Source organism: Tasmannia lanceolata, unplaced genomic scaffold (genome assembly GCF_043159265.1).
Source record: "Tasmannia lanceolata isolate RefF3 unplaced genomic scaffold, GAP_Taslan_0.1 ptg000002l, whole genome shotgun sequence".
Classification (NCBI taxonomy): domain Eukaryota; kingdom Viridiplantae; phylum Streptophyta; class Magnoliopsida; order Canellales; family Winteraceae; genus Tasmannia; species Tasmannia lanceolata.
The window spans coordinates 8,975,054-9,002,542 of NW_027518679.1; the positions used below are offsets into that span (position 1 = coordinate 8,975,054).

The 27,489-nt window shown below is 35.7% G+C and overlaps 1 protein-coding gene across 5 annotated transcripts in view; it reads left to right on the forward strand.

Moving 5' to 3' along the window:
• Positions 1–24,214: 24,214 nt before the first annotated feature.
• Positions 24,215–27,489, forward strand: part of XRCC2 (homolog of X-ray repair cross complementing 2 (XRCC2)) — a 77,843-nt gene continuing 74,568 nt past the window's right edge. For 2 of the 5 annotated variants that reach the window (XR_013250475.1, XM_077378511.1), the window contains exon 1: positions 24,215–24,501. Coding sequence is in view for 1 of the 5 variants with exons in the window: in XM_077378511.1 (XP_077234626.1) it covers positions 24,322–24,501 (180 nt within the window). In the remaining 4 variants the exon portion in view is untranslated. The remainder of the gene's footprint in view (positions 24,502–27,489) is intronic. The other 3 variants (XR_013250492.1, XR_013250493.1, XR_013250491.1) reach the window with 2 other exon arrangements.

A 27,489-nucleotide genomic window follows, 5' to 3' on the forward strand; every position in this document is an offset into this window, starting at 1 on the left:
CTCTTATTTTTCTCATATCCGTAGAGTATAGGAACGTCAAAATCCGACGAGAAATGAGGGAGATATGAATTTTACAAGTTCGACACTGTTTGCTGGAAACCAGTCTCGGAACTTCGAGAATTATTCTCGGAGCTCCGAGCTCGGAACTCCGAGAAATGCACCAGGTTCTTAAACTTAAATCTCTGTTTGGTTTCTCGGAGCTCCGAGCTCGGAACTCCGAGAAGTGTATTTTCTCAAAAAATTATAGCCGTTGGGGTGCAACGGCTAGTTGATTTTTTGACCCAATTTTAACTGTTTTACCCCCCAAACGGTCACATGGAGTTGGGACTTTATATATACCCATGCAAGGGTCCAAAACACGAGATGAACATTGTCCAACTTCAACAAACCATAGAAAATCATTTGTGAACGATTTTTGGGTTAAATTCTCTCACCAACCAAACTCTTTGTGCCTTGATTTGAGAAAATCTTTTGAGATTGGTTTAGGCTTAAACTTATTTATTCTTGAGAGCATCCTTGGAGCTTCAACTTGCATTATAGCCTACATAGAGGCAAAGCTTTTATCTTCTTCTTTATTCGATCGGTGGCAAGGGCATCCGTTGTTTTTAATTCCCTTGGGTGAACCGCTTAGAACTCGACGGAGAAGGAGAGTCATTGTAAAGGTGGAAGGGCATCCTTATTTAATTCCCTTGGAGTGTAAAAGCCTCGGAGCCGGCGTCGTGGAGGTCTCAATAGTGGAAATCCTCAAGTGCGACCTTGAGAAGAGTGGAGTAGACCGTGTGCCGAACCACTATAAATCTTTGTGTCACTTGTGTGATTGGTATTTCTCTCACTCCCTCTCACTCTCTTATTTGATTATTTGTGCTTAGAATTGAGTGAGTAGTTAGCATTGATAATCAACCTAAATATCTTAACCTTGCTAACTAGGCTATTAAAATTACCTAATTAAGTTTGCTAATCAACAAGGGTTTTGAACTTATATTAATTTGTAATATTGTTTAAGTTCAACTATTTCAAACTTAATTAAACAAGGGATAAGTCTTGGGAGAAATCTTAGGAAAAGTTTTTAAAAGATAAAGATTTTATAAACATCCTATTCACCCCCCCTCTAGGTTGCCAAACCAAGTCACTACTTGGATTTCAATTGGTATCAAAGCTTGGGCTCTTGATTAAGACCCTAACCGGTTAAGAGTTAAAAGATCAAACTTTTTGGTAACTTAAAAGATGGGATCTAGACTACCTATTTTGGATGGTTCGGATTATGGATCATGGTTGATACATATGAAGACATACTTAAAAGGTCTAGATAAAGATATGATAAAGATAATTGAAAATGGTTTTGATTTAAATGTTAAATCTAAAAGATCAAATGATTATGATAAAAAATTATCTTTACTAAATACAAAAGCTCTAATTACAATATGTTGTGCATTACCACCTAACATTTATGAAAAAGTATCCTCTTGTAAAAATGCTAAAAATATTTTGGACTCTATTGAAAATCTTCAAAATCAAAACATGTGCTTAATGGGATTATCTAATGAAGACCCATTGGATAATGCCGAATTCACATTTGAAGAACTTGTTGAAAATGTCCAAGAATTACAAAAGAAACTTGAGGATCAACTAGCTAAGAATTCAAACTTGAAAAACAATTTAGCTAGTATTCACAAGGAGTTTAGGTCCCTAGAAATAGATCATGCACATCTTAGTGAAGAAAATAAAATTTTTAAAAAAGATTTTATTGAACAAAGTGATACTATTGCTTCACTAAGAGAGGAAAATCTACTCCTTAAAGAAGAAGAAGAGAAAATTAAAATGCTTTCATCTTTTGAATTAATAAATTTTAAAATGGAAATCAATGACTTAAACATCAAGAATGAAACATTAATGTTGGAAAATCATTTTTTTCAAGAAAGTGCAAAACATAGTTTTCATCATAGTCACTCTTGTAAATCATCTTGTTCATCCCGTCCATCTACCGACTCATATATGTCTTGTGATTTTTGTGGTAGATTTGGACATTACAAATCTAAATGTATGTTTAGATTTGTAAAAAGTAGTAAGTTTGTTTGGGTTAAAAAAGACTTATCACCTAGGACAAAACTTGCTTGGAACCAAGATGGTTTGGGTTCCAAAACCCCTAACATGATCTATATTGGGTTTATTTTAGATTAGGGGATGTGCTTTAATTGAATATCATTTGAAAATATATTTGTTGATACAATGTGCTTGTTCTTGTTTAATTTTTTTTGTATCAATACATGTTGTGCCTAAAATTGAAAATCCTTTCAAAACATGTGTATATAGATATCATATGCTCATATTTGCTTAACATATATCTATATATATCACCTTAAAATTCAAAGTCTATATGCTTGAATGTAATTAATTTGAGACTTTGATATGATGAGCCTAATTGAATATCATTTTGAGTTTCCTAGTTTAAGTGCCCACATATACTTAAAAATCATCATGCACTTAAAATATGTCATTCATCCACATGACAACCACAATAGAGCATTCAATGTGAAAACCATAAATTGATCTTTATAGAATATACAACAACATCTCTTGCCCATGTGTTCAAATTAAAAGCTTCAAGTACATCTTTAAAATTTGAACCCGTTTTGGTAGTTGCTATGAGTTAGGCTAATTGATCACATCATTCTAGAAAAACCAAAAGAAAAGAAACACATAGGTTTTAAGGCTTGAACTTAAATGAAATTATTTGTGGCAATCAAATAGTATCTGAGCAAAAATTGAGAAAATGCCAAAGTACTATTCTTTGAACTTTATTTTGGACAAACCTGGCACTTGCTAGACAATTGAGTATTTAATTGTTTTAATATATCATTTCTAGCAAAACTAAGGTATTAGATGCTATGTCTAAGAATTCACTTCAAATCCTTTCTTAGATAACTTTTTGTGCCCTAGGTGAACGAACATGCACCTAGTTGTCCTATCAAAATCCATTCTATTACATGCTTAATGATTTTCATCAAATCTAATAAGAATCATAGATGGGTTAAAAATTAGTGTATTTCCAAAGAGCTTTAATTGGATAATCTCATGACTAAGATGAACCTTAATATGTATAGATATGTTATATGTATTTTGTTCAAGTAGTCATGAAAGTTCATAAATGGAATACATGTGTCCAAGGTAGTTTGCATCATTTGATACATATATATTATAAAATCCTTGGATCTTTCCGTAAGTTCATAAAAGGATATATATTATATAGGAAAGTCAAATCATGAATCTAGATTCAATGTATGACTTCAAATGAAAATATCATATAAATCTAGAATCATATTTTGGCATTTACTCACTTGAGTAAAATTAAAATTCACTAAGGTGGTTGTATACATTAGATTGTGATGGGAACATGTGCCTTCCACACATTTTTTGTTTTCAATGGGCTTATGCACTTTTGTGCCTAATGCATTGTCATTTTACATGTGGTTGTGGATGTAGATGTAATGTTTGGACCTTGTACTTCATTTGTCATGTTCACTTTGTCCAAACATAGTAGACTATCCATGAAGGCCTTGATATGGATCATATCCTTCTTGTAAGGTATACTCTCACCTTCATGATTCATGGATGTCTCTCTAAGACATGGTACTTTATTGACCATTCTCATTATGTCTTAGTCCTATAAAATTGAACTCAAATTGGTTTATATATATTCTATAGGTATCACCCCTTGTTTGATAATATCTACACGTATGAGATGTTAAACTTTAATCTTAAAAGTCACTCAATTGGTGCCCTTAGCCTTCTTAGATTCTAAGAGGGAGATGGTACATTCACATTAATTAAAATATCTAAAAAATTGGCCTTGTGCCAACATCTCAAACATGAATAGGTATACATATATATGTGATCTCCCTAGCTAGTTATGTATGTTACATACTTAAGGAAGTAAAGCTTGAATTTAAAAAAAATATATATATATATATATATAATATCACATTTAGGGGGAGCATGAGCCAAAGATTGAAAATCTTTTGTGCTATGCTTGTTTATCATGATGAGCTAGACTATGGCTATCATTTTATCATGATAAACTGACACTTGGAGAGTAAGTGTCATTGTAGCCCAAGGGTTGAGTTTAACTTGGTATCTTTTGGAAAATATATGCAAAAACCTTTGGAGTCTATGCAATGACATCCCTTTGGATTCATGCATTGCATGATTCATTTTCAAAGGGGGAGCTTAAAGGTAAATTTGTCCTTACTTACTTATCATATGATTTCTAATGTGGTTATCACCTCACATATGATAAGTACACTCTTTTGGAGCATGATTGCTCCACTCGGGCTTGTCTTGTGCTTTTATGTGTGTTTTAGAGTTTAAGACAAGAAGCCCATAGCCTAGGTCTGAGTGACATATTCTTCTAGGCTTATTGACTTATCTTGGATGATCAAATATGATATCATCTATTGCAAGAATAAGTTTTGGTGGCCAAGTATTCCATTGTCATATCTTTGGCCTATTATGTCATGTCATGCCTAAAATCTTAGGTTTATCTAAGGCCAATGACAAATACTAAGGGGGAGAGCTAATTTTTGCTATCTTTATGTTTATATGGATCATTGTAAGATGCTAACACTATCCATTCAAACATTTCCTCACTAATTATGCTAAAAATTGCATATCATTGGATTTAAAAAAAAGGGGGGGCTTATCATGCTAAACTTTAAACTTGTTTTTTTCATGATAAGTAAAATATAAGCTTTAACTTGCTAATCTATTATTATATTACGGGTCATAGGGTAGAATTATATTGGATTTATATATATACAAAGATATACCCTAAGAATTTGTGCTAAAATTGGAATGTCTCTTTGTTTTTGTAACATAGGCTTGATTTATATTAGTTTATTCATTTCTTATGTTGATAAGCTCTTATCATGTAACTATACTTTGGATTATACTTTAATTTTAATTGGTAACTCATGATAAGTAGTTAGGGGGAGCAACATATTCTCATTGAATATCTTTGATGCTTTATGTAATTGTGCTTAAATGCTTAATCCTTCCTTTTTGCTAATGCCAAAAGGGGGAGAATTTGTATAATTGATTAGATCCATTATCATATGCATTCTTGTATTATAACTTGTTAAATATAACTCATGCATATGTTGAGGGGGAGAAATAATGATTAAATTATCTATCTAATCCTCATAAGAGGTTCCTCCCACCTATCTAATCAATTTGATTTGACATCATCAAAAAGGGGGAGATTGTAAGCCCAAGGGTTCCCCATGGGTTCATTCAATCATCTTGTTTTGATGATTAACAAACGCAAATTGATTAGTCGTTTATGGACTGATCATTTGCCTTGAGTGTTGTGCTTTAGACAGGTCCTACACAAGTCAAATCATACTAGCACACACATTGATGGCCTATGCTTGAAGATGAACCAAACAAAGGACAAAGGAACTAGAGCATATTTGGACAAACCATACCTTGGAGGATCAACCAAGGAGAAGTTCCACACAACCATCTCAAAGCATTGAACAAACAAAGGAAGATCAATGAAGGCCAAACCTTGTGAATCAACAACTTTCAGAGGAGCTTAAACCAAATGGTGGCATTATCCTTGGAAGGTGTCAAGTAAAGAAGCTCAACCTTGAAGATCCCAAAGCAAGCCATGCACTCAAAGAGAAGATCAAGCAATGGCTACTTCAAGAGTTCATTCAAGAGAGTGGTAAAAATGGTAGATTGTATCACCTATCTCTCTTGTGTTTTCTCTTATCAAGGCACATCTTAAAACCCCTAAAAATATATTTTTCAAAGAGACTAACACACCCTTTAAGGACTTAAATGGATAAGTGAATGGCCATGGTGGTGTACCAACATGTTGGGACCCATATGGCATTCAACACAAGAATGAACAAAACAGAGTTCCGAAGCAACAACCTGGACCAGCAACTAAATCCTATCAAAACTTATTTAAAATATTTTCAAATATTTTTGAAAATATTTTTAACAGATATCTCTCATTTTTCTCATATCCGTAGAGTATAGGAACGTCAAAATCCGACAAGAAATGAGGGAGATATGAATTTTACAAGTTCGACACTGTTTGCTGGAAACCAGTCTCGGAACTCCAAGAATTATTCTCGGAACTCCGAGAAAATTCTCGGAGCTCCAAGAAAATTCTCGGACCTCCGAGAAATGCACCAGGTTCTTAAACTTAAATCTCTGTTTGGTTTCTCGGAACTCCGAGAAAATTCTCGGAACTCCGAGAAGTGTATTTTCTCAAAAAATTATAGCCGTTGGGGTGCAACGGCTAGTTGATTTTTTGACCCAGTTTTGACTGTTTTACCCCCCAAACGGTCACATGGAGTTGGGACTTTATATATACCCATGCAAGGGTCCAAAACACGAGATGAACATTGTCCAACTTCAACAAACCATAGAAAATCATTTGTGAACGATTTTTGGGTTAAATTCTCTCACCAACCAAACTCTTTGTGCCTTGATTTGAGAAAATCTTTTGAGATTGGTTTAGGCTTAAACTTATTTATTCTTGAGAGCATCCTTGGAGCTTCAACTTGCATTGTAGCCTACATAGAGGCAAAGCTTTTATCTTCTTCTTTATTCGATCGGTGGCAAGGGCATCCGTTGTTTTTAATTTCCTTGGGTGAACCGCTTAGAACTCGGCGGAGAAGGAGAGTCATTGTAAAGGTGGAAGGGCATCCTTATTTAATTCCCTTGGAGTGTAAAAGCCTCGGAGCCGGCGTCGTGGAGGTCTCAATAGTGGAAATCCTCAAGTGCGACCTTGAGAAGAGTGGAGTAGACCGTGTGCCGAACCACTATAAATCTTTGTGTCACTTGTGTGATTGGTATTTCTCTCACTCCCTCTCACTCTCTTATTTGATTATTTGTGCTTAGAATTGAGTGAGTAGTTAGCATTGATAATCAACCTAAATATCTTAACCTTGCTAACTAGGCTATTAAAATTACCTAATTAAGTTTGCTAATCAACAAGGGTTTTGAACTTATATTAATTTGTAATATTGTTTAAGTTCAACTATTTCAAACTTAATTAAACAAGGGATAAGTCTTGGGAGAAATCTTAGCAAAAGTTTTTAAAAGGTAAAGATTTTATAAACATCCTATTCACCCCCCCCTCTAGGTTGCCAAACCAAGTCACTACTTGGATTTCACTTGGTTTGGCAACCTAGAGGGGGGTGAATAGGATGTTTATAAAACCCTTACCTTTTAAAAACTTTTCCTAAGATTTCACCCAAGACTTATCCCTTGTTTAATTAAGTTTGAAATATTTGAACTTTAAACAATATAATAAATTAATATTAGTTCAAAAACCCTTGTTGATTAGCAAACTTAATTAGGTGATTTATAGCTTAGTTAGCAAGGTACAAATATTCATTCAAAACCAAAATGTTAACTACTCACTCAATTCCAAATATGTAAAAATGCAAGCACAAATAAATAAGAGAGTGAGAGGGAGAGAGAGATAGAGAAATATCAACACAGGTGCACAAAGATTTATAGTGGTTCGGCAAACGGTCTACTCCACTCTACTCAAGGTCGCACTTGAGGATTTCCACTATTGAAACTTCTACGACGCCCGGCTCTAAGGCTTCTACACTCCAAGGGAATTAAATGAGGATACCCTTCCACCTTTACAATGACTCTCCTTCTCCGCTGAGTTCTAAGCGCTTCACCCAAAGGAATTAAAAATAACGGATGCCCTTGCCACCGATTGAATAAAGAAGAAGATAAAGCTTTGCCTCTATGTAGGCTACAATGTAAGTTGAAGCTCCAAGGATGCTCTCAAGAATAAACAAGTTTAAGCCTAAACCAATCTCAAATGATTTTCTCAAATCAAGACACAAAAAGTTTGGTTTGTGAGAGAATTTAACCCAAAAATAGTTCACAAATGATTTTCTAGGGTTTGTTGAAGTTGGACAATGTTCATAATCTATTATGGACCCTTGAATGGGTATATATAAAGTCCCAACTCCATGTGACCGTTTGGGGGGTAAAACAGTCAAAACTGGGTCAAAAATTCAACTAGCCGTTGCACCACAACGGCTATATTTTTTTGAAGAAAAACATTTCTCGGAGTTCCGAGCAAATTCTCGGAGTTTCGAGAATTCAAACAGAGCTTTTAATTTTAGAACCTGGACCATTTCTCGGAGCTCCGAGAATAATTCTCGGAGTTCCGAGACTGGATTTCCAGCAAACAGTGTACCATTTGAAAAATTCATATCTCCTTCGTTTATCATCGGATTTCGATGTTCTTATACTCTACGGATATGAACAAAATGAGAGATATCTGTTAAAAATATTTTCAAAAATATTTGAAAATCTCTTAAACAAGTTTTGATAGGATTTAGTTGCTGGTCCAGGTTGTTGCTTCGGAACTCTGTTTTGTTCAATGTTGTGTTGAATGCCATATGGGTCCCAACATGTTGGTACACCACCATGGCCATTCACTTATCCATTTAAGTCTTTAAAAGGTGTATTAGTCTCTTTGAAAAACATATTTTTAGGGGTTTTAAGATGTGCCTTGATAAGATAAAACACAAGAGAGAAAGGTGATACATACTACCATTCTAAGTACTCTCTTGTTCTCTTGAGCCAATCTTCATTTGATCTTTAATGGTGTGCTTGGCTTGCTTTGGGATCTTCAAGGTTGAGCTTCTTTGCTTGACACCTTCAAAGGATGATGCCACCATTTGGTTCAAGCTCCTTTGCAAGTTGTTGATCCACAAGCTTTGGCTTTCATTGATCTTCCTTTGTTTGTTCAATGCTTTGAGATGGTTGTGTGGAACTTTTCCTTGGTTGATCCTCCAAGGTATGATTTGTCCAAATATGCTCTAGCTCATTTGTCCTTTGTTTGGTTCATCTTCAAGCATAGGCCATCAATGGTGTGTGCTAGCATGGATTGACATGTGAATTCCCTGCGTATAGCGCAACACTCAAGGTAAACAATTAGTCCATAAAAGACTAATCAATTTGCGTTTGTTAATCATCAAAACAAGATCATTGAATGAACCCATGGGGAACCCTTGGGCTTACAATCTCCCCCTTTTTTATGATGACAAACCAAATTGATTAGATAGGTGGGAGGAACCTCTTATGAGGATTAGATGGACAATTTAATCATTACTGCTCCCCCTCAACATATGCATGAGTTATATTTAACAAGTTATAATACAAGAATGCATATGATAATGGATCTAATCAATTATACAAATTCTCCCCCTTTTGGCATTAGCAAAAATGAATGATTAAGCATTTAAGCACAATTACATAAAGCATCAAAGATATTCAATGAGAATATGATGCTCCCCCTAACTTCTTATCATGAGTTACCAATTACAATCAAAGTATAATCCAAAGTATATATATATATATATATATATATATGGCATGATAAGAGACAATCAACATAGGAAATGAATAATCACAAAACAAATCAAGCCTATGTTGGCAAAACAAAGAGACATTTCAATTTTAGCACAAATTGTTAGGGTGTATCTTAGTATATATATATAAATCTAATATAAATCTACCCTATGACCCGTAATATAATAATATATTAGCAAGTTAAAGCTTATATTTTACTTATCATGAAAGAAAACAAGCAAGTGTATAGTTTAGCATGATTAGCCCCCTTAGTATTTGTCATTGGCCTTAGATAAACTTAAGATTTAAGGCATGACATGACATAATAGGCCAAAGATATGACAATTGAATACTTGGCCACCAAAACTTATTCTCGGAATAGATGACATCATATTAAATCATCCAAGATAAGTCAAAAAGCCTAGAAGAATATGTCACTAAGACTTAGGATATGGGCTCCTTGTCTTAAACTCTAAAACACACATAAAAGCACAAAACAAGCCCGAACAACCCATGTGGAGCAATCATGCTCCAAATGAGTGTACTTATCATATGTGAGGTGATAACCACATTAGGAATCATATGATAAGTAACTAAGGACAAATTTACCTTTAAGCTCCCCCTTTGAAAATGAATCATGCTATGCATGAATCCAAAGGGATGTCCTTGCATAAACTCCAAAGGTTTTTGGATATATTTTCCAAAAGATGCCAAGTTAAACTCAACCCTTAGGCTACAATGACACTTATTCTCCAAGTGTCAGTTTATCATGATAAAATGATAGCCATAGTCTAGCTCATCATGATAAACAAGCATAGCACAAAATATTTTCAATCTTTGGCTCATGCTCCACCTAAATGTGATATAATATTTTTTAAATTCAAGCTTTACTTCCCTAAGTATGTAACATACATAACTAACGAGGGAGATCACATATAAATGTATACCTATTCATGTTTGAGATGTTGGCACAAGGCCAATTTGTTAGATATTTTAATTAATGTGAATGTACCATCTCCCTCTTAGAATCTAAGAAGGCTAAGGGCACCAATTGAGTGACTTTTAAGATTAAGATTTAACATCTCATATGTGTAGATATTATCAAACAAGGGGTGATAACTATAGAATATGTATATACCAATTTGAGTTCAATTCTATAGGACTAAGACATAGTGAGAATGGTCAATAAAATACCATGTCCTAGAGAGACATCCATGATTCATGAAGGTGAGAGTATACCTTATGAGAAAGATATGATGATCAAGGTTTCCATGAATAATCTACCATGTTTGGACACAAAGGACATGACACATAATGTGTATGGTCCAAACATTACATCTACATCCACAACCACATGTAAAATGACAAGGCATTAGGCACAAAGTGCATAAGCCCATTGAAAACCAAAAATGTGTGGGAGACACATGTTCCCATCACAATCTAATCTATACAACCACCTTAGTGAATTTTAATTTTACTCAAGTGAGTAAATGCCCAAATATGATTCTAGATTTCTATGATATTTTCATTTCAAGTCATACATTGAATCTAGATTCACGTTTCAACTTCCCTACATATTATATCATTTTGTGTTTCTAGGGAAAGATCCAAGGAAAATAGAGTTTAAAGAATAATATTTTAGTATATTCACAACTTTCACTCAAATACTATTTGATTGCCAAAAAATTTTCATTTAAGTTCAACTCTTTAAACTTATGGGTTTCTTTTCTTTTGGTTTTTCTAGAATTATGTGATCAATTAACCTAACTCCTAGCAACTACCAAAACAGGTTCAAATTTTAAAGATGTACTTGAAGCTTTAATTTGAACACATGGGCAAGAGATGTTGTTGTATATTCTATAAGGATCAATTTATGGTTTTCACATTGAATGCTCTATTGTGGTTGTCATGTGGATGAATGACATATTCTAAGTGCGATAAGATTTAAGTCATATTGTGTGCACTTAGCAAAAATACATATAGATACATACAAGTCAAACAATATAAGTATATTGTATCTATAGGTTGTTTCGTCACAAATGATGTGATCATGAAGCACATATCAACTAGATATCCAAAAATAAAATATCTAGGGAACATTTTCCAATAGATATAACATTTTAGTGCAAGATATCAGAGCCTTGAAAAAACTAAGTTTCAAGGATAAAAGACTTTGAATTATAACAAAATGATTTCTCATTAAAGCACAAACATGGATACATGTGAATCAAACAAGAATAGCATATGGTATCCAAACAACATTTTAAAATGACCTAACATTTAAGCACATCCCCTAATCTACTAATCATATGATGTGATTTAAGTAGGGGATTTTGGAACCCAAACCATGTTGGTTCGAAGCAAGTTTGTTCTAGTTGATGTATCTTTTCTAACCCAAACAAACTTAATATTTGTTACAAATCTAAACATGCATTTAGATTTGTAATGTCCAAATCTACCACAAAAATCACAAGACATATATGAGTAGGTAGATGGACGGAATGGACATGATGATCTACAAGAATGGTCATGATGGCAATTATGTTTTACACTTTCTTGTAGTTTGTAATTTTCCAACTCAAGTTTCTCATTCTTGATTTTCAAATCATTGATTTCCATTTTGAAGTTATTTGTTTCTGTAAGCCCAAGGGTCTACTCTCCAATCTTGTTTTGATGATTCTAAACATAATTGATTGTATTTTTTGAATACTAATCAATTTGCTTTGATGTGTTGTGTTTAAGATAGGATTGATCATTGAAGAAACCAACACACAACATGGTCATGCTTGAAGATGTACCAACACAAGAGTCAAAGGAGCTAAGTGGAGCTCACATTATCTCTCAAGCAAGCATACACAAGATGGAAGATCAATTGAAGACCTAGACTAAAGAGAAGTTGAAAGCTACATAAGTATCATTGTACATCCTGTCTCTTTAGATTTCCAAGTCAAGGCAAAGTGTTTTCAAATTGTTTTTTCAAAGAACACTTAAGAACTTAAAATGGATTAGTCAATGGTTATGTGGTGGACCAACATGTTGGGACCCTCATAAACATTCCAAAATAATCATAGGACTTGAGTTCCAAAAGCCAAAAATCAAACAAGCAATAAAAACTCAAAATATGCTGATTTTTAGGCTTCTCGGAGCTCCGAGCTCGGAACTCCGAGAAAAGGTCCAGTAGCGTCTGGACATTTTCTCGGAACTCCGAGAAATGGTCCAGTAGAAATTTGATTTCTTCAGGCCATTGTCTCGGAACTCCGAGAACATTTCTCGGAACTCCGAGAAGACAGACCAAAAACTAGCCGTTGAGATTTAAATTAACTTGTGATTTTTGATATCAACACCCCCAAACGGTCATATTCTTTGGTGAGGCTATATATACAACATCTAGAGGATTCATTTCCTCTCTCTTGATGATTTGAAAACCTCCTTAAGCATTGAAGAAAACTTGCAACCCATTTTTGTGCTTAAGATTTGATTTTTCCCAAACTTGCCTTGCACTTGCAAATTTATTGAGTTGGGATTCTTAGAGCTTCACTTGCAACTACCATCATTGAAGAGCAATCAAGGATCTACAAAGAGCATCAAGCTTTCAAGAAGAAGCCAAGCTATTCAATCTTCACTTCTTATATAGGTGGCTAGGGCATTCCTTATTTTAATTCCCTAGAGAGCAACCGCTTAGAACTCGGCGGAGAAGGAGAGTCTTTGTAAAGGTGTAAGGGCATCCTCATTTAATATCCCTTGGAAGTGTAACTGCCTTGGAGCCGGGCATCGTGAAGGTCTCCAATAGTGGAAATCCTTAAGGACGATCTTAAGAAGAATGGAGTAGGGCTTTGCCCGAACCACTATACATCGGTGTGTTCTTTCTTGTCTTGCATTTCCATTATTAATTCTTGGTTTGGCATTTAATTTTGTTTCTAATTATTTGCACTAACCAAATATTTAATTAAGTGAAGAAAATTCCAATTACGTTCACAAGTAATTTTCAAAAGGGATGATTTAGTGTTAAAATTCAATTCACCCCCCTCTTGTTTATTTCAATTGGTATCAAAGCCTCGTCTCTAATTTTTAGAAAACCGTAACCGGTCTAGAGTAAAGATTCTAAAATGGCAAACTACCCTCAACACCATGAAGGTTATTCAAACACTAGGCCACCCTATTTTGATGGAACAAACTATGGTTTTTGAAAAACTAAAATGAAAATCTTTTTAACTCAAGATTATCAAATGTGGAGAGCCATTAATAATGAATACATATTACCCACAAGAAACCTAAATGATTGGACCGAAGCCGAACAACAAGCTTCGAATTATAATGCCAAAGCCATGAATTCCCTTATTTGTGCTCTATCTCCCGGAGAATTCAATAGAGTATCAAATTTGAATTCGGCTAAGGAAATTTGGAACACTTTGGAAGTCACCCATGAGGGAACCAATCAAGTCAAAGAATCTAAAATGAACCATCTCTTTCGGCAATATGAACTCTTTCAAATGACACCTGATGAAACAATTGCCGACATGTACACTAGGTTCACCAATATTGTAAATGGACTAAGGGGACTTGGAAAACAATTTTCAAATAGAAACTTAGTGACCAAGATTCTTAGGTCCCTACCTTTGTCATGGGAATTCAAAACCTCCGCAATCACCGAAGCCAAGGACATGAACACATTGAACCTAGATGAACTAATAGGGTCCTTGATCACTCATGAGATGATTTTCAAAACAAAAGCACCGAAATTGAAACTAAAAGTGAAAAAGAAAAAGGTGTTGCTTTTGCTTGCAATGTAGGTGAAGACATGGAAGATGAAGTTGCTCTCCTAACAAGAAGGATCAAATTCTTACAAAGGAACATGGGAGGCATGAGAAATAGAAGAACTAATCCCCCATTCAAGAAGAAAGAAGAACTTGGTGATGGGTCTTCTCAACCCCGATGCTACGGTTGCAAGAAGCTTGGACACATTCGCCCGGATTGTCCACTCAACAATGAACCTACTTCAAACAACCGCTTCAAGAGAAGAGAAGGCAAGAAAGGAATGACCGCCACGTGGGATGAAGAAATTGAAAGCGTAGGCGAACAAAATGATGGCGAAGATTGCTTGATAGCAAAGAACGTGTGCTTCATGGCCTCAACAAACGACAACAACGAGGTAAACACTTTAAATGATGTCGTTGTTTTGAAAGAAGTTCTTGATTCCTTACAAAGTGCAAATGATGAACTTGAAATTCAATTTGATAAAATTGCTTCACTTGAAAACTCTCTTGCTAACATGACAAAAGAATTTGGTTGGTTAAAGAAAGATCATGAATTTTTAGATGATAAAAATGAAAAATACAAAGTAGAAATTCATGAGTTAAATGCTTCTATCACCATTTTGAATGAAAATCGACAAGAGCTTTCGATTGAAAACAACAAGCTAAAGCATGAAAATGGTAAAATATCTTTTGAATATGATGAACTAAAGAAACTATTTGAAAAATTTGAACATAGTTCATTGAAATTGGATAGGCTTGTTAACATTCAAAGAATGCCACATGATAAAAGTGGACTTGGTCTTAAATGGAATACTACAATTTCCAACTATAAAAATAAACTTTTAAAGGCTTCTTCTAATAGTACCAAAACTTGCTTTTATTGTGGTTTAGAAGGTCATTATAAAGTTGCTTGCATGCATGCTAAACAAGATAAAATTAAATTGAACTCTAAAGTAAAAATAAATGAACTTAGTAAGATTAGGAAGATTTGGGTACCCAAAGGATCTCACTTGCCTATTCATATGTAGGTATGCCTTAAAAGCCATAACAAGAAGAACACATGGTACCTTGATAGTGGATGCTCTAGACATATGACCGGAGACCTTACTCAATTCGCATCCCTATCACTCAAGGATGGTGGAGACGTTACCTTTGGAGATGATAAGAAAGGAAAAGTCAAAGGTGAAGGCACCATAGGTAACTCTACCTCTCACATACATGATGTACTATTTGTTGATGGCTTATCCCATAATCTTATTAGCATTAGTCAATTATGTGATAATGGTTTTGAAGTTGTCTTCAATCCCGATAAATGCATTGTTAAAAATAAGATAGATGGAGAAGTAAAATTCATAGGTTCTAGAGACAATAACATTTACACAATTGGACTAGATGATCTTAGACTCCAAAATGTGACTTGTCTTAATGCCATTAGTGAGGATTCTTGGCTATGGCATAGGAGGTTGGGTCACGCCGGAATGGATCTCATTTCGACCCTCTCCTCAAAAGAAAGTGTTAGAGGATTGCCTAAGTTCAAATACATCAAATATCACATTTGTAGAACTTGTCAATTAGGAAAACAATTGAAAAGCTCATTTGCACCTAAAAATATGATTGCAACTTCCTACCCCTTGGAGCTACTTCATATGGATCTTTTTGAACCAATGAAGACAAGTAGCCTAGGTGGAAAGAGGTACGTGTTCGTAGTTGTGGATGACTACTCACGGTTTACTTGGGTCATATTTCTAGCACACAAAGATGAAACTTATGGAAACTTCCTTACATTGTGCAATCAAATACAAAATGAAAAAGGTGTTGCTATCTCTTACATTAGAAGTGATCATGGAACGGAATTTGAAAATGTACATTTTGACACTTACTGTAATGAGCATGGCATAAAACATAATTTTTCCGCACCTAGAACACCTCAACAAAATGGAGTAGTAGAAAGAAAGAATCGAACTCTCCAAGAAATGGCTAGAACTATGTTGCATGAAAATGATCTCCCTAGATATTTTTGGGCGGAAGCGGTTAGCACCGCTTGCTATATCATAAACAGGGTATATTTAAGGCCAATTTCTAAGAAGACACCTTATGAGCTTTGGAAAAACTTGAAACCAAATATAAGCTAGTTTAGAGTGTTTGGATGTAAATGCTTCATTTTGAACATTAAAGAAAATTTACACAAATTTGATAAGAAGTCGGATGATGGAGTATTCTTAGGGTATTCATCACATAGCAAGGCATATAGAGTATTTAATCGAAGAACCCTAGTTGTAGAAGAATCCATGCATGTGACATTTGATGAAAGAGAGCCAACATCTCAAGAAATGCCACATGATGAGGATGAAACCATTGAACATCTTTTTCCAAAATTGAGTGCTCCTCCTCATGCATCTACAAGTCATACATTACCTAGTGAGGAAGTAGAAAATGAAAATGATGACTCATTGCCTAGGGATAGGAGAACATTGGTAGATCATCCTTAATCCCAAATTTTAGGTGATGCCACATCGCCAGTGAGAACTAGATCATACTATTGTAGTGTGAGTAACAATTTGGCGTTCCTATCCGAATTAGAACCAAAATCCATCAAGGAAGCTGAAAAGGATGAATATTGGTTGATGGCCATGCAAGAATAGTTAAGTCAATTCGAAAGGAACAAGGTGTGGAGGCTAGTGCCTAGACCTAGTGATCATCCAATCATTGGCACGAGATGGGTGTATAGAAATAAATTGGATGAAAATGGAATTATCATTAGAAATAAAGCTAGGTTGGTAGCCCAAGGGTACAATCAGGAGGAGGGAATAGACTATGATGAGACATTTGCTCCTGTTGCCCGTATGGATGCTATTAGGATACTCTTGGCATATGCATCTCATAAAGGATTTAAATTATATCAAATGGATGTCAAAAGTGCCTTCCTAAATGGCTATATCCAAGAGGAAGTGTATGTTGAGCAATCTCCAGGTTTTGAAGACTTCAAACATCCAAATCATGTCTTCAGACTTGATAAAGCCTTGTATGGGTTAAAGCAAGCTCCTAGAGCTTAGTATGAGAGGCTTTCCACTTTCTTGGTTGAAAAATGATTTGAGATGGGAAAGGTGGATAAAACATTATTTATCAAAAGAGAAAATCAAGATATCCTCCTTGTCCAGATATATGTAGATGATACCATATGTGGCTCAACCAATCAAAAATTATGTGATGAATTTGCAACTTTAATGAAAAATGAATTTGAAATGAGCATGATGGGCGAGTTAACCTATTTCTTAGGACTCCAAATTAAACAATTTAAAAATGGAATATTTTTAAATCAAGAAAAATATACAAAGGAGTTATTAAAGAAGTATGGCATGGATAGCAGTAAGACATCAATAATTCCCATGAGTACTACTGCTAAGCTAGAAAAGGATGAATTTGGCAAATCTGTGGATCAGAAATTGTATAGGGGTATGATAGGTAGTTTGCTCTATTTGACAGCCAGCAGACCAGGCATTATGTTTACTGTCTGTCTCTGTGCTCGATTTCAATCGGATCCTAAAGAGTCTCACCAATCAGCAGTTAAGAAGATCTTCAAGTACCTAAGAGGAACCCAAAGTCTAGGACTGTGGTATGAAAGATCATCTTCCTTCACTCTCATCGGATATTCAGATGCAGACTTTGCTGGATGTAGAGTAGATAAGAAAAGCACTAGTGGGACTTGCCAATTCTTGGGTAAATCACTTGTTTCATGGTTTAGCAAGAAGCAAAATTCAGTAGCTCTGTCCACAACAGAAGCAGAATATGTGGCAGCTGGAGCTTGCTGTGCTCAAGTCCTATGGATGAAAAGCACATTGATGGACTATGCAATCAAAATGGAAAATATTCTCATCAAATGTGACAATACTAGTGCTATAAGCTTAACAAAGAACCCCATACAACACTCAAGAACAAAACACATTGAGATTAGGCACCACTTCATCAGAGATCACTCACAAAAAAAGGATATTTGCTTAAAATATATCAACACTGAAGATCAATTAGCGGATATCTTTATAAAACCCCTTAGTGATGATAGAATTTGTTATATCCGAAGTGCCTTAAACATTTAGAGTGCAGATCAAGTCAAAGAAATTGCCAAATAAATACTTTATGCCTTTCACCAGCTTATCTATATAGTATTTATACATATCATCGTTGTTTGGTAGTATCTGCATGAATGAGATGTCAAATATTAATCTTAAAAATCACTCAATTGATACTCTTAGCCTTCTTAGTTTTCTAAGTTGGAGAGGTATCTTCACTTTAATTAAAAATACCTAACAATTTGACATTTGTCAACATCTTGATCATGAACAGGTATATGTGCATTACTTGGCTATATATTTCTATACCATAAGCATTGATTTAGGGGGAGTTATCTACTCCTAAATTTTTTTTTTACACCCTTTCTGTCGATGACAAAAGGGGGAGAAGGTTTGAAATTGATTATCTATTCAATTGACTATATGCACCACATGCTTATAATTTGTATCATTTATCTATGTGCATATATTGAGGGGGAGTTCCAGTATTCACTTGCCTACTATGTCACTCCACACACACCTCATAATCAATTTTGTTTGTCATCATAAAAAAGGAGGAGATTGTAAGCCCAAGGGTCTACTCTCCAATCTTGTTTTGATGATTCTAAACATAATTGATTGTGTTTTTTGAATACTAATCAATTTGCTTTGATGTGTTGTGTTTAAGATAGGATTGATCATTGAAGAAACCAACACACAACATGGTCATGCTTGAAGATGTACCAACACAAGAGTCAAAGGAGCTAAGTGGAGCTCACATTATCTCTCAAGCAAGCATACACAAGATGTAAGATCAATTGAAGACCTAAACTAAAGAGAAGTTGAAAGCTACATAGGTATCATTGTACATCCTGTCTCTTTAGATTTTCAAGTCAAGGCAAAGTGTTTTCAAATTATTTTTTCAAAGAACACTTAAGAACTTAAAATGGATTAGTGAATGGTTATGTGGTGGACCAACATGTTGGGACCCTCATAAACATTCCAAAATAATCATAGGACTTGAGTTCCAAAAGCCAAAAATCAAACAAGCAATAAAAACTCAAAATATGCTGATTTTTAGGCTTCTCGGAACTCCGAGATTTTTCTCGGAACTCCGAGATTTTTCTCGGAGCTCCGAGCTCGGAACTCCGAGAAAAGGTCCAGTAGCGTCTGGACATTTTCTCGGAACTCCGAGAAATTTCTCGGAACTCCGAGAACCTCGCGACAGACCAAAAACTAGTCGTTGGGATTTAAATTAACTTGTGACTTTTTATATCAACACCCCCAAACGGTCATATTCTTTGGTGAGGCTATATATACAACATCTAGAGGATTCATTTCCTCTCTCTTGATGATTTGAAAACCTCCTTAAGCATTGAAGAAAACTTGCAACCCATTTTTGTGCTTAAGATTTGATTTTTCCCAAACTTGCCTTGCACTTGCAAATTTATTGAGTTGGGATTCTTAGAGCTTTCACTTGCAACTACCATCATTGAAGAGCAATCAAGGATCTACAAAGAGCATCAAGCTTTCAAGAAGAAGCCAAGCTATTCAATCTTCACTTCTTGTATAGGTGGCTAGGGCATTCCTTATTTTAATTCCCTAGAGAGCAACCGCTTAGAACTCGGCGGAGAAGGAGAGTCTTTGTAAAGGTGTAAGGGCATCCTCATTTAATATCCCTTGGAAGTGTAACCGCCTCGGAGCCGGGCATCGTGAAGGTCTCCAATAGTGGAAATCCTTAAGGACGATCTTAAGAAGAATGGAGTAGGGCTTTGCCCGAACCACTATACATCGGTGTGTTCTTTCTTGTCTTGCATTTCCATTATTAATTCTTGGTTTGGCATTTCATTTTGTTTCTAATTATTTGCACTAACCAAATATTTAATTAAGTGAAGAAAATTTCAATTAGGTTCACAAGTAATTTTTAAAAGGGATAATTTAGTGTTAAAATTCAATTCACCACCCCTCTTGTTTATTTCAGTTTCAAGAGATGAGGAAATCTTGATTTTATCTTCTTCTTCTTTAAGGAGTTGATTTTCTTCTCTTAGTGATGTAATGGTTTCACTTAGTTCGATAAAATTATTTTTAAACATCTCATTTTCTTCACTAAGATGTGCATGGTCTATTTCTAGTGACCTAAACTCCTTGTGAATACTAGCTAAATTATTTTTCAAGTTTGAATTCTTAGCTAGTTGATCCTCAAGTTTCTTATTCAAATCTTGAAAAGCACAATGTAGTTCTTCAAATGTGAAATCAATATTTTTCAAAGCATTTTCATTAGATTTCTCAATTATTCCATTTAAGCATAGGATTTCACTTTGACAAGATTTTTTAAGTTTATTTAAAATCTCTTTAGCATTAGTACATGATGATACCTTCTCATAAATGTGTGGTGGTAATGCACAACATGTTGCAATTAGGGCTTTTATATTTAGTAAAGATAATTTTTTGTTATATTCATTTAATCCTTGAGATTTAGCATTTAAAATAAATCCATTTTCAATTATCTTTACGATATCTTTATCTAGACCTTTTAAGTATGTCTTCATATGGATCAACCATGATCCATAATCTGAACCATCCGAAATAGGTAGTCTAGATCCCATTTTTTAAGTTGCCAAAAAAAAAAAAAAAAAAAAAAAACTAGATCGCTTAACTCTTAACCGGTTAGGGTCTTAATCAAGTGCCCAAGCTCTGATACCAATTGAAACGTGAATCTAGATTCAATGTATGACTTGAAATGAAAATATCAAGTCATTTCTCGGAGTTCCGAGCAAATTCTCAGAGTTCAGAGCAAATTCTCGGAGTTCCGAGAATTCAAACAGAGCTTTTAATTTTAGAACCTGGACCATTTCTCGGAGCTCCGAGAATGTTCTCGGAGTTCTGAGACTGGATTTCCAGCAAACAGTGTACCATTTGAAAAATTCATATCTCCTTCGTTTCTCATCGGATTTCGACGTTCTTATACTCTACGGATATGAGAAAAATGAGAGCTATCTGTTAAAAATATTTTTAAAAATATTTGAAAATTTTTTAAACAAGTTTTGATAGGATTTAGTGGCTGGTCCAGGTTGTTGCTTCGGAACTCTATTTTGTTCAATGTTGTGTTGAATGCCATATGGGTCCCAACATGTTGGTACACTACCATGGCCATTCACTTATCCATTTAAGTCTTTAAAGGGTGTGTTAGTCTCTTTGAAAAATATATTTTTAGGGGTTTTAAGATGTGCCTTGATAAGAGAAAACACAAGAGAGAAATGTGATACATACTACCATTCTAAGTACTCTCTTGTTCTCTTGAGCCAATCTTCATTTGATCTTCAATGGTGTGCTTAGCTTGCTTTGGGATCTTCAAGGTTGAGCTTCTTTGCTTGACACCTTCAAAGGATGATGCCACCATTTGGTTCAAGCTCCTTTGCAAGTTGTTGATCCACAAGCTTTGGCCTTCATTGATCTTCCTTTGTTTGTTCAATGCTTTGAGATGGTTGTGTGGAACTTCTCCTTGGTTGATCCTCTAAGATATGATTTGTCCAAATATGATCTAGCTCCTTTGTCCTTTGTTTGGTTCATCTTCAAGCATAGGCCATCAATGGTGTGTGCTAGCATGGATTAACATGTGAATTCCCTGTGTATAGCACAACACTCAAGGCAAACAATTAGTCCATAAAAGACTAATCAATTTGCGTTTGTTAATCATCAAAACAAGATCATTGAATGAACCCATGGGGAACCCTTTGGCTTACAATTTTCAACCGGAAAATTTTCTACATTCACATATTGCGGATCGCCATCCGACAATGGCACAATCAGCCAACTTGAATTTGGGTGGATTGTGTTAGGACCAGAACATCTTTCACATCTTGCACATTTAACAAGGTATTCCAGATACACCCTGGCTCCCAAATTCACATGTTTGGTTAAATAAATGATGACAGCATTAACCCTGGGATTATCAAGCATCCCCATTGAAACAGAAAGGTCGTGCTCATCGTTAATTTCATAAACAACGGACTTCGATGGATCAACTATGTAGCGACACCGGATGGAGTATGACACATCATTTTTAGTAATTCCAATGGTATTACGAATTACAGATATAAATTGAGAGTAGTTAACTCTCCGGTTTACCTTTACAGCTTTAAGCCTCCCTCCAACATAATCAAATGATGAATCCTCCCTAAGATATCCATCATAGTATACCATAAATGTACACCTCCATGCTCTTGCCTCAATTTCTAATAGTTGCAATTAATACATATAACTAATTACAACCTTACACTGAAATCAATCATTTACAACTACACTTTGCATTAAATTCCATGCAAAAAATATAAGAGTCCGTATACCATCAAGATGCAATCCATGAAAAAGCATTACTTATATACTTGTTCATATCCAAACCCTACATTGACTGTCCATCCTTTAGCTTCACGAGTTCACCTACAAAACAACCATGAGAGAAGGGACTCTTCACCATCTATAAGCCCCAAGGATGTAAAAAAAATAAAATAAGTTTCACAAAATTTATGGTTTTTATGCCAGTGGGTATCCCTCAATTACATTTCCATTTCTCCCTTCTCTGCTACAAGAAGAAGAAAAATACAAGGCAAACCTGACAAAATAACAACAGTCCATATCACATATTGTTTCCCGCCAGCTTAAATTGTTAACGTCGACGCTAACGTCTATAATAACATCGACATTAACTTTGACGGAACAGATCAGTTACGGCTAACCATTACAATTACAAGAACTAATTACCTTTACACAAATCTACTTACCTTTGACATGAAACAATTAGCTTTTTCAATATTGTTGAATAATAATTTGGTTTCAATAAAAAAAGGTATGAAAATGGCCTATTTTCATGATTCTTACAATTAGCAACTCTTGATTAGGACATACGCTAATTCATTTAAGTGGAGTTTAATACACTATTTTCTTTTACGGGGACCTTAATACCATAAATTCTTTAACTGCTGCAAGTAGGTAAATCGTATAGTTTGTGGATTTGGAATTGTCTCGATCGTAGCACTGCATTTATGGTCTACATGATGACTATTAAATGTAAGCTGAAAGAAACCTTCTCAATTCATAAAATATTACATATGGGCTGCTTAAAGAAAGAATGATTGACTTGTACTGGGAAGCTGCAGGGAAGGGCAAAATGGTCTATATTTCGTTTGACACATGTACTTTGAGTGTGTCAGGGCGTAAAGTTGACAACTCACCGCCTATGGAAGTTCAGACAATAAAGTGGCGGTGTTTTCCTCGAGCTTCTTGTATAAAAAATGTTTGTGTTGAAATCATTTCCCTAAGGCTCTGTTCACTTGTTGTCCCGGGAAATGAAAGGGAAGGAAAGTAGGCAAAATTTTCTCGGGAACCCTTACATTCCGCCGTTCAATTCATTTCCTGGGAATGTCGAATTACGGATGTGGAAAATTGAAACAAATACGTGGAAAATATACTTTCCGACAGAATCGTGATTTTCCTTTTCTGCAAAATCCTGCTAAATCGGTGGGAAAACGATATTCACAAGCCCACGGGAAAATATTGGTCAAAACTATCGCCTGTCTCTATCCTCTCCAAACCCTACCTGGGCGAAACCCTTGACAAACCCGCCGGCTACATCACCTTCTCCGGTGAGCTCCACCTCCGGCAAACACTAGAAAGGTTTGTGCTCCCCTCCCTGACTCTCATTTGATTATTTTTTTTCGCCCAATCTCCCCATTCCCTTTGTTTTTTTCATTTTCTTCGAGATTTTTTTGTGTTTTTTCATGGTAAAACGTTGCTAGGGTTATGATATGAACTATTCTTCGTTCTTTTTCTTCCATATTTTTCCTCGCTTTCTAGGCAAGTGAACAGCGAGAAAACATGTCTCCCATTACAGTTTCCTTTCCTTTCCTTTCCATCTTGCCACGTCAGTTTCCTTCCGTTTCTTCTCTTTTGCTGAACCGGAAAAACAAGTGAACGGAGCCTAAATATAATTATGCAATCCGAACAGCGTAGAGAAAGTGGTTATTTAAGAATTCGCAGGTGGTCTAAAAACAACTATTTAGTATTTACGCGCCACCGCGAAGATGAAAAGCCCTCACGACTGTTGAGCAAAGCCAAGCCCTTCAATGGCAGCAGTAGATGGTTGGATTAAAGGCGATGAGAGCGCCAAAGAAATGCTGGCTAGGGTTTTGACAGAGCGCCCCTTTTTGCTTCTCCCTCCTCTTCATCGTCTTCCTCTCCGCTTCGGTAATGTCGTCGAGATCGTGGGCCCATCTCCTTCTGCTAAATCGGAGATCTTGATACAGGTCTTCTGCCTCTCTTTCTCCATTTTCTATTTTTTGCTTGATCTGATTTTCTCAGCAACGAATCTCTTGATGCGTTTGGGAATTGGATAATTCGCTTCAGTGTTTGGTCGTTCTAGTTTTTTTTTTCCCAAAACCGGAAGAGATTTAACATGATGCAACGATAGATTCTGACACCACACCTCTTAAGTCTCCAAGAATGCTTACTGCAGGCACTGTATCTAAGTGAATATAAATGAAAAACTTTAATGAGATTTTACATACTTCTGAACAATGTGAAGTCCCTCTGATTCCTCTCTTTAATCCTTGATAACTACACAAGGACAACCCACAACCTTTCTGGCCTTTCCCTGTTACGTGCATAGATGGGTCCCACTTGGATTAAATAAATTAGTTTAGATTTTGCTGGTTTTGTAGTTTGCTTTCTTAGTTGTTTGGTATTGCTAGGATTCTTAGGGGGCGTTTGGATAAGCGGATTTTTGAGTCCAGGTTTTTAGTTTAAAAACAGTGTAAAAGATGGTTCACGATCTGGCTGCTGCATGCTGTCCTGGCACGTTTCTTGGATTTTAAGTAAGAAAACCAGGTTTTAGAAACCTCTCCCCCGTCATGAGATTTCTAAAACCTGGTTTTCTTACTTAAAATCCAAGAAACGCTGCTAGGACAGCATGCAGCGGCCAGATCATGAACCCCATGAACCCTCCTTTACACTGTTTTCAAACTAAAAACTGGATTCTAAAATCCGCGTATCCAGACGGCTTAGAGATAAGGATTATCTAGAGTAGGGATTTTCTTTAAATAAATTGTACGTTGCCTTTTTTAGATCAATGAAGAAAACTTGTTTGAGAAAGTGTGTATTGTGCACAAAGGAGGATTGATCCTTCCCTCGAAGTGGATCAAGAGGTTGATCTTCCCTCTAGGAAGATTAAATCCATTACGAACCGATTCGGATTCGTAACAATTGGTATTAGAGCAGTCGGTCCTGCGCCATGGCTATATCCCGCGAGATTTTGGATTCTGCACATGAAGTTTTCCAGAAGCTCAAAGCATCTTTTTGGAAAATGATAGAAGAGGAACGATGATTTGAAGAATGCTTGAACAAAATCGCCGAAGAGCATATTGAGTTTGTTCAACTATTCGATCGTCCTGTCATTTCAATGCACACCATGAAAAATCATATTTCTTTCCAACTTGGATCACATCAGATTTTGAAGGTGGGGTTCGAATGATCGCGATCACTATTTTTGAATATTGTGAAAGGCCAATGTTGTTCAACAAATTTATGCAGAAAAAGATTTGGGACCCGGGTGGAATAAATTATTTTCTACAATAATTCAACCTTGAGGACAAGGTTCATTTCAAGAGGGGAGGAATGTTACGTGCTTACCTGGGCCCCACTTGGCTGAAATAAATTATTTGAGATATTTCTTATTTTTAGATTTGCTCTCCAGTTGTTTAGTTTGTAGGAGTCTTAGAGATAAGGATTATCTAGATTAGGGGTTTTTCTATCAATAACATGTACGTAGTCTTTCATTAAAGGAATGAAGAAACTTGTTTGAGAAAGTGTGTCTTGTGCACAAAGGAGGATCGGTCCTTCCCTCAAAGTTGATCAAGAGGCTGATCTTCCCTCTAAGAAGATAAAATCCGTTGCGGACCGATTTAGTTTTATAACAAGTGGTATCAGAGCAGTCGGTCCTGCGCTAAGGCTACATCCCACGAGATTTTGGATTCCGTACGTGAAGATTTTCAGAAGCTCAAAGCATCTTTTTCGAAAAGGATAGAAGAGCAATGGCGATTTGCAGAATGCTTAAACAAAATCAGCATCCTAATCAAGGAAATTTGCAAAGATGAAGAATAGCAGAATCTTGAAAATGTTGGAGTTCGAGTAGATGGAGACAAGGATGAGTTAGTTGAACACATCGCCGAAGAGCATATTGAGTCTGTTCAACTATTTGATCGTCCTGTCATTTCAATGCGACACCATGAAAAATCATATTTCTTTCCTACTTGGATCACATCAGATTTTGAAAGCTGGGTTCGAATGATCGCGATCGCTATTTTCGAAGATTGTGGAAGGCCAATGTTGTTCAACAAATTTATGGACAACAAGATTTGGGACCCGCGTGGAATAAATTATTTTCTACAATAATTTAACTTTGAGGATAAGGTTCATTTCAAGAGGGGAGGAATGTTACGTGCTTGCCTGGGCCCCACTTGGCTGAAATAAATTATTTGAGATATTTCTTATTTTTAGATTTGCTCTCTAGTTGTTTAGTTTTCATATGAGTCTTAGAGATAAGGATTATCTAGATTAGGGTTTTTTCTATAAATAACATGTATGCAGTCTTTCATTAAAGGAATGAAGAAACTTGTTTGAGAAAGTGTGTCTTATGCACAAAGGAGGATCGATCCTTCCCTCGAAGTGGATCAAGAGGCTGATCTTCCCTATAAGAAGATCAAATCCGCTGCGGACTGATTTAGGTTTGTAACAAGTGGTATCAGAGCAGTCGGTCCTACGCCAAGGCTACATCCCGCGAGATTTTGGATTCCGTACGTGAAGATTTTCAAAAGATCAAAGCATCTTTTTCGAAAATGATAGAAGAGCAATGGCGATTTGCAGAATGCTTGAACAAAATCATTATACTAATCAAGGAAATTCGCAAAGGTGAAGAAGTGCAGAATCTTGAAAACGTTGAAGTTCGAGTAGATGGAGACAAGGATGAGTTAGTTGAACACACTGCCGAAGAGCATATTGAGTTTGTTCAACTATTCGCTCGTCCTGTCATTTCATTGCCACACCATGAAAAATCAGATTTCTTTCCAACTTGGATCACATCAGATTTTGAAGGCGGGGTTCGAATGATCACGGTCTCTATTTTTGAAGAACATGAAAAGCCAATATCAACTATGCCCAATAGGATTTGGGATCCTGGTGGAACAATAATTCAACCTTGGGGACAAGGTTGATTCAAGGGGGATGGAATGTTACGTACA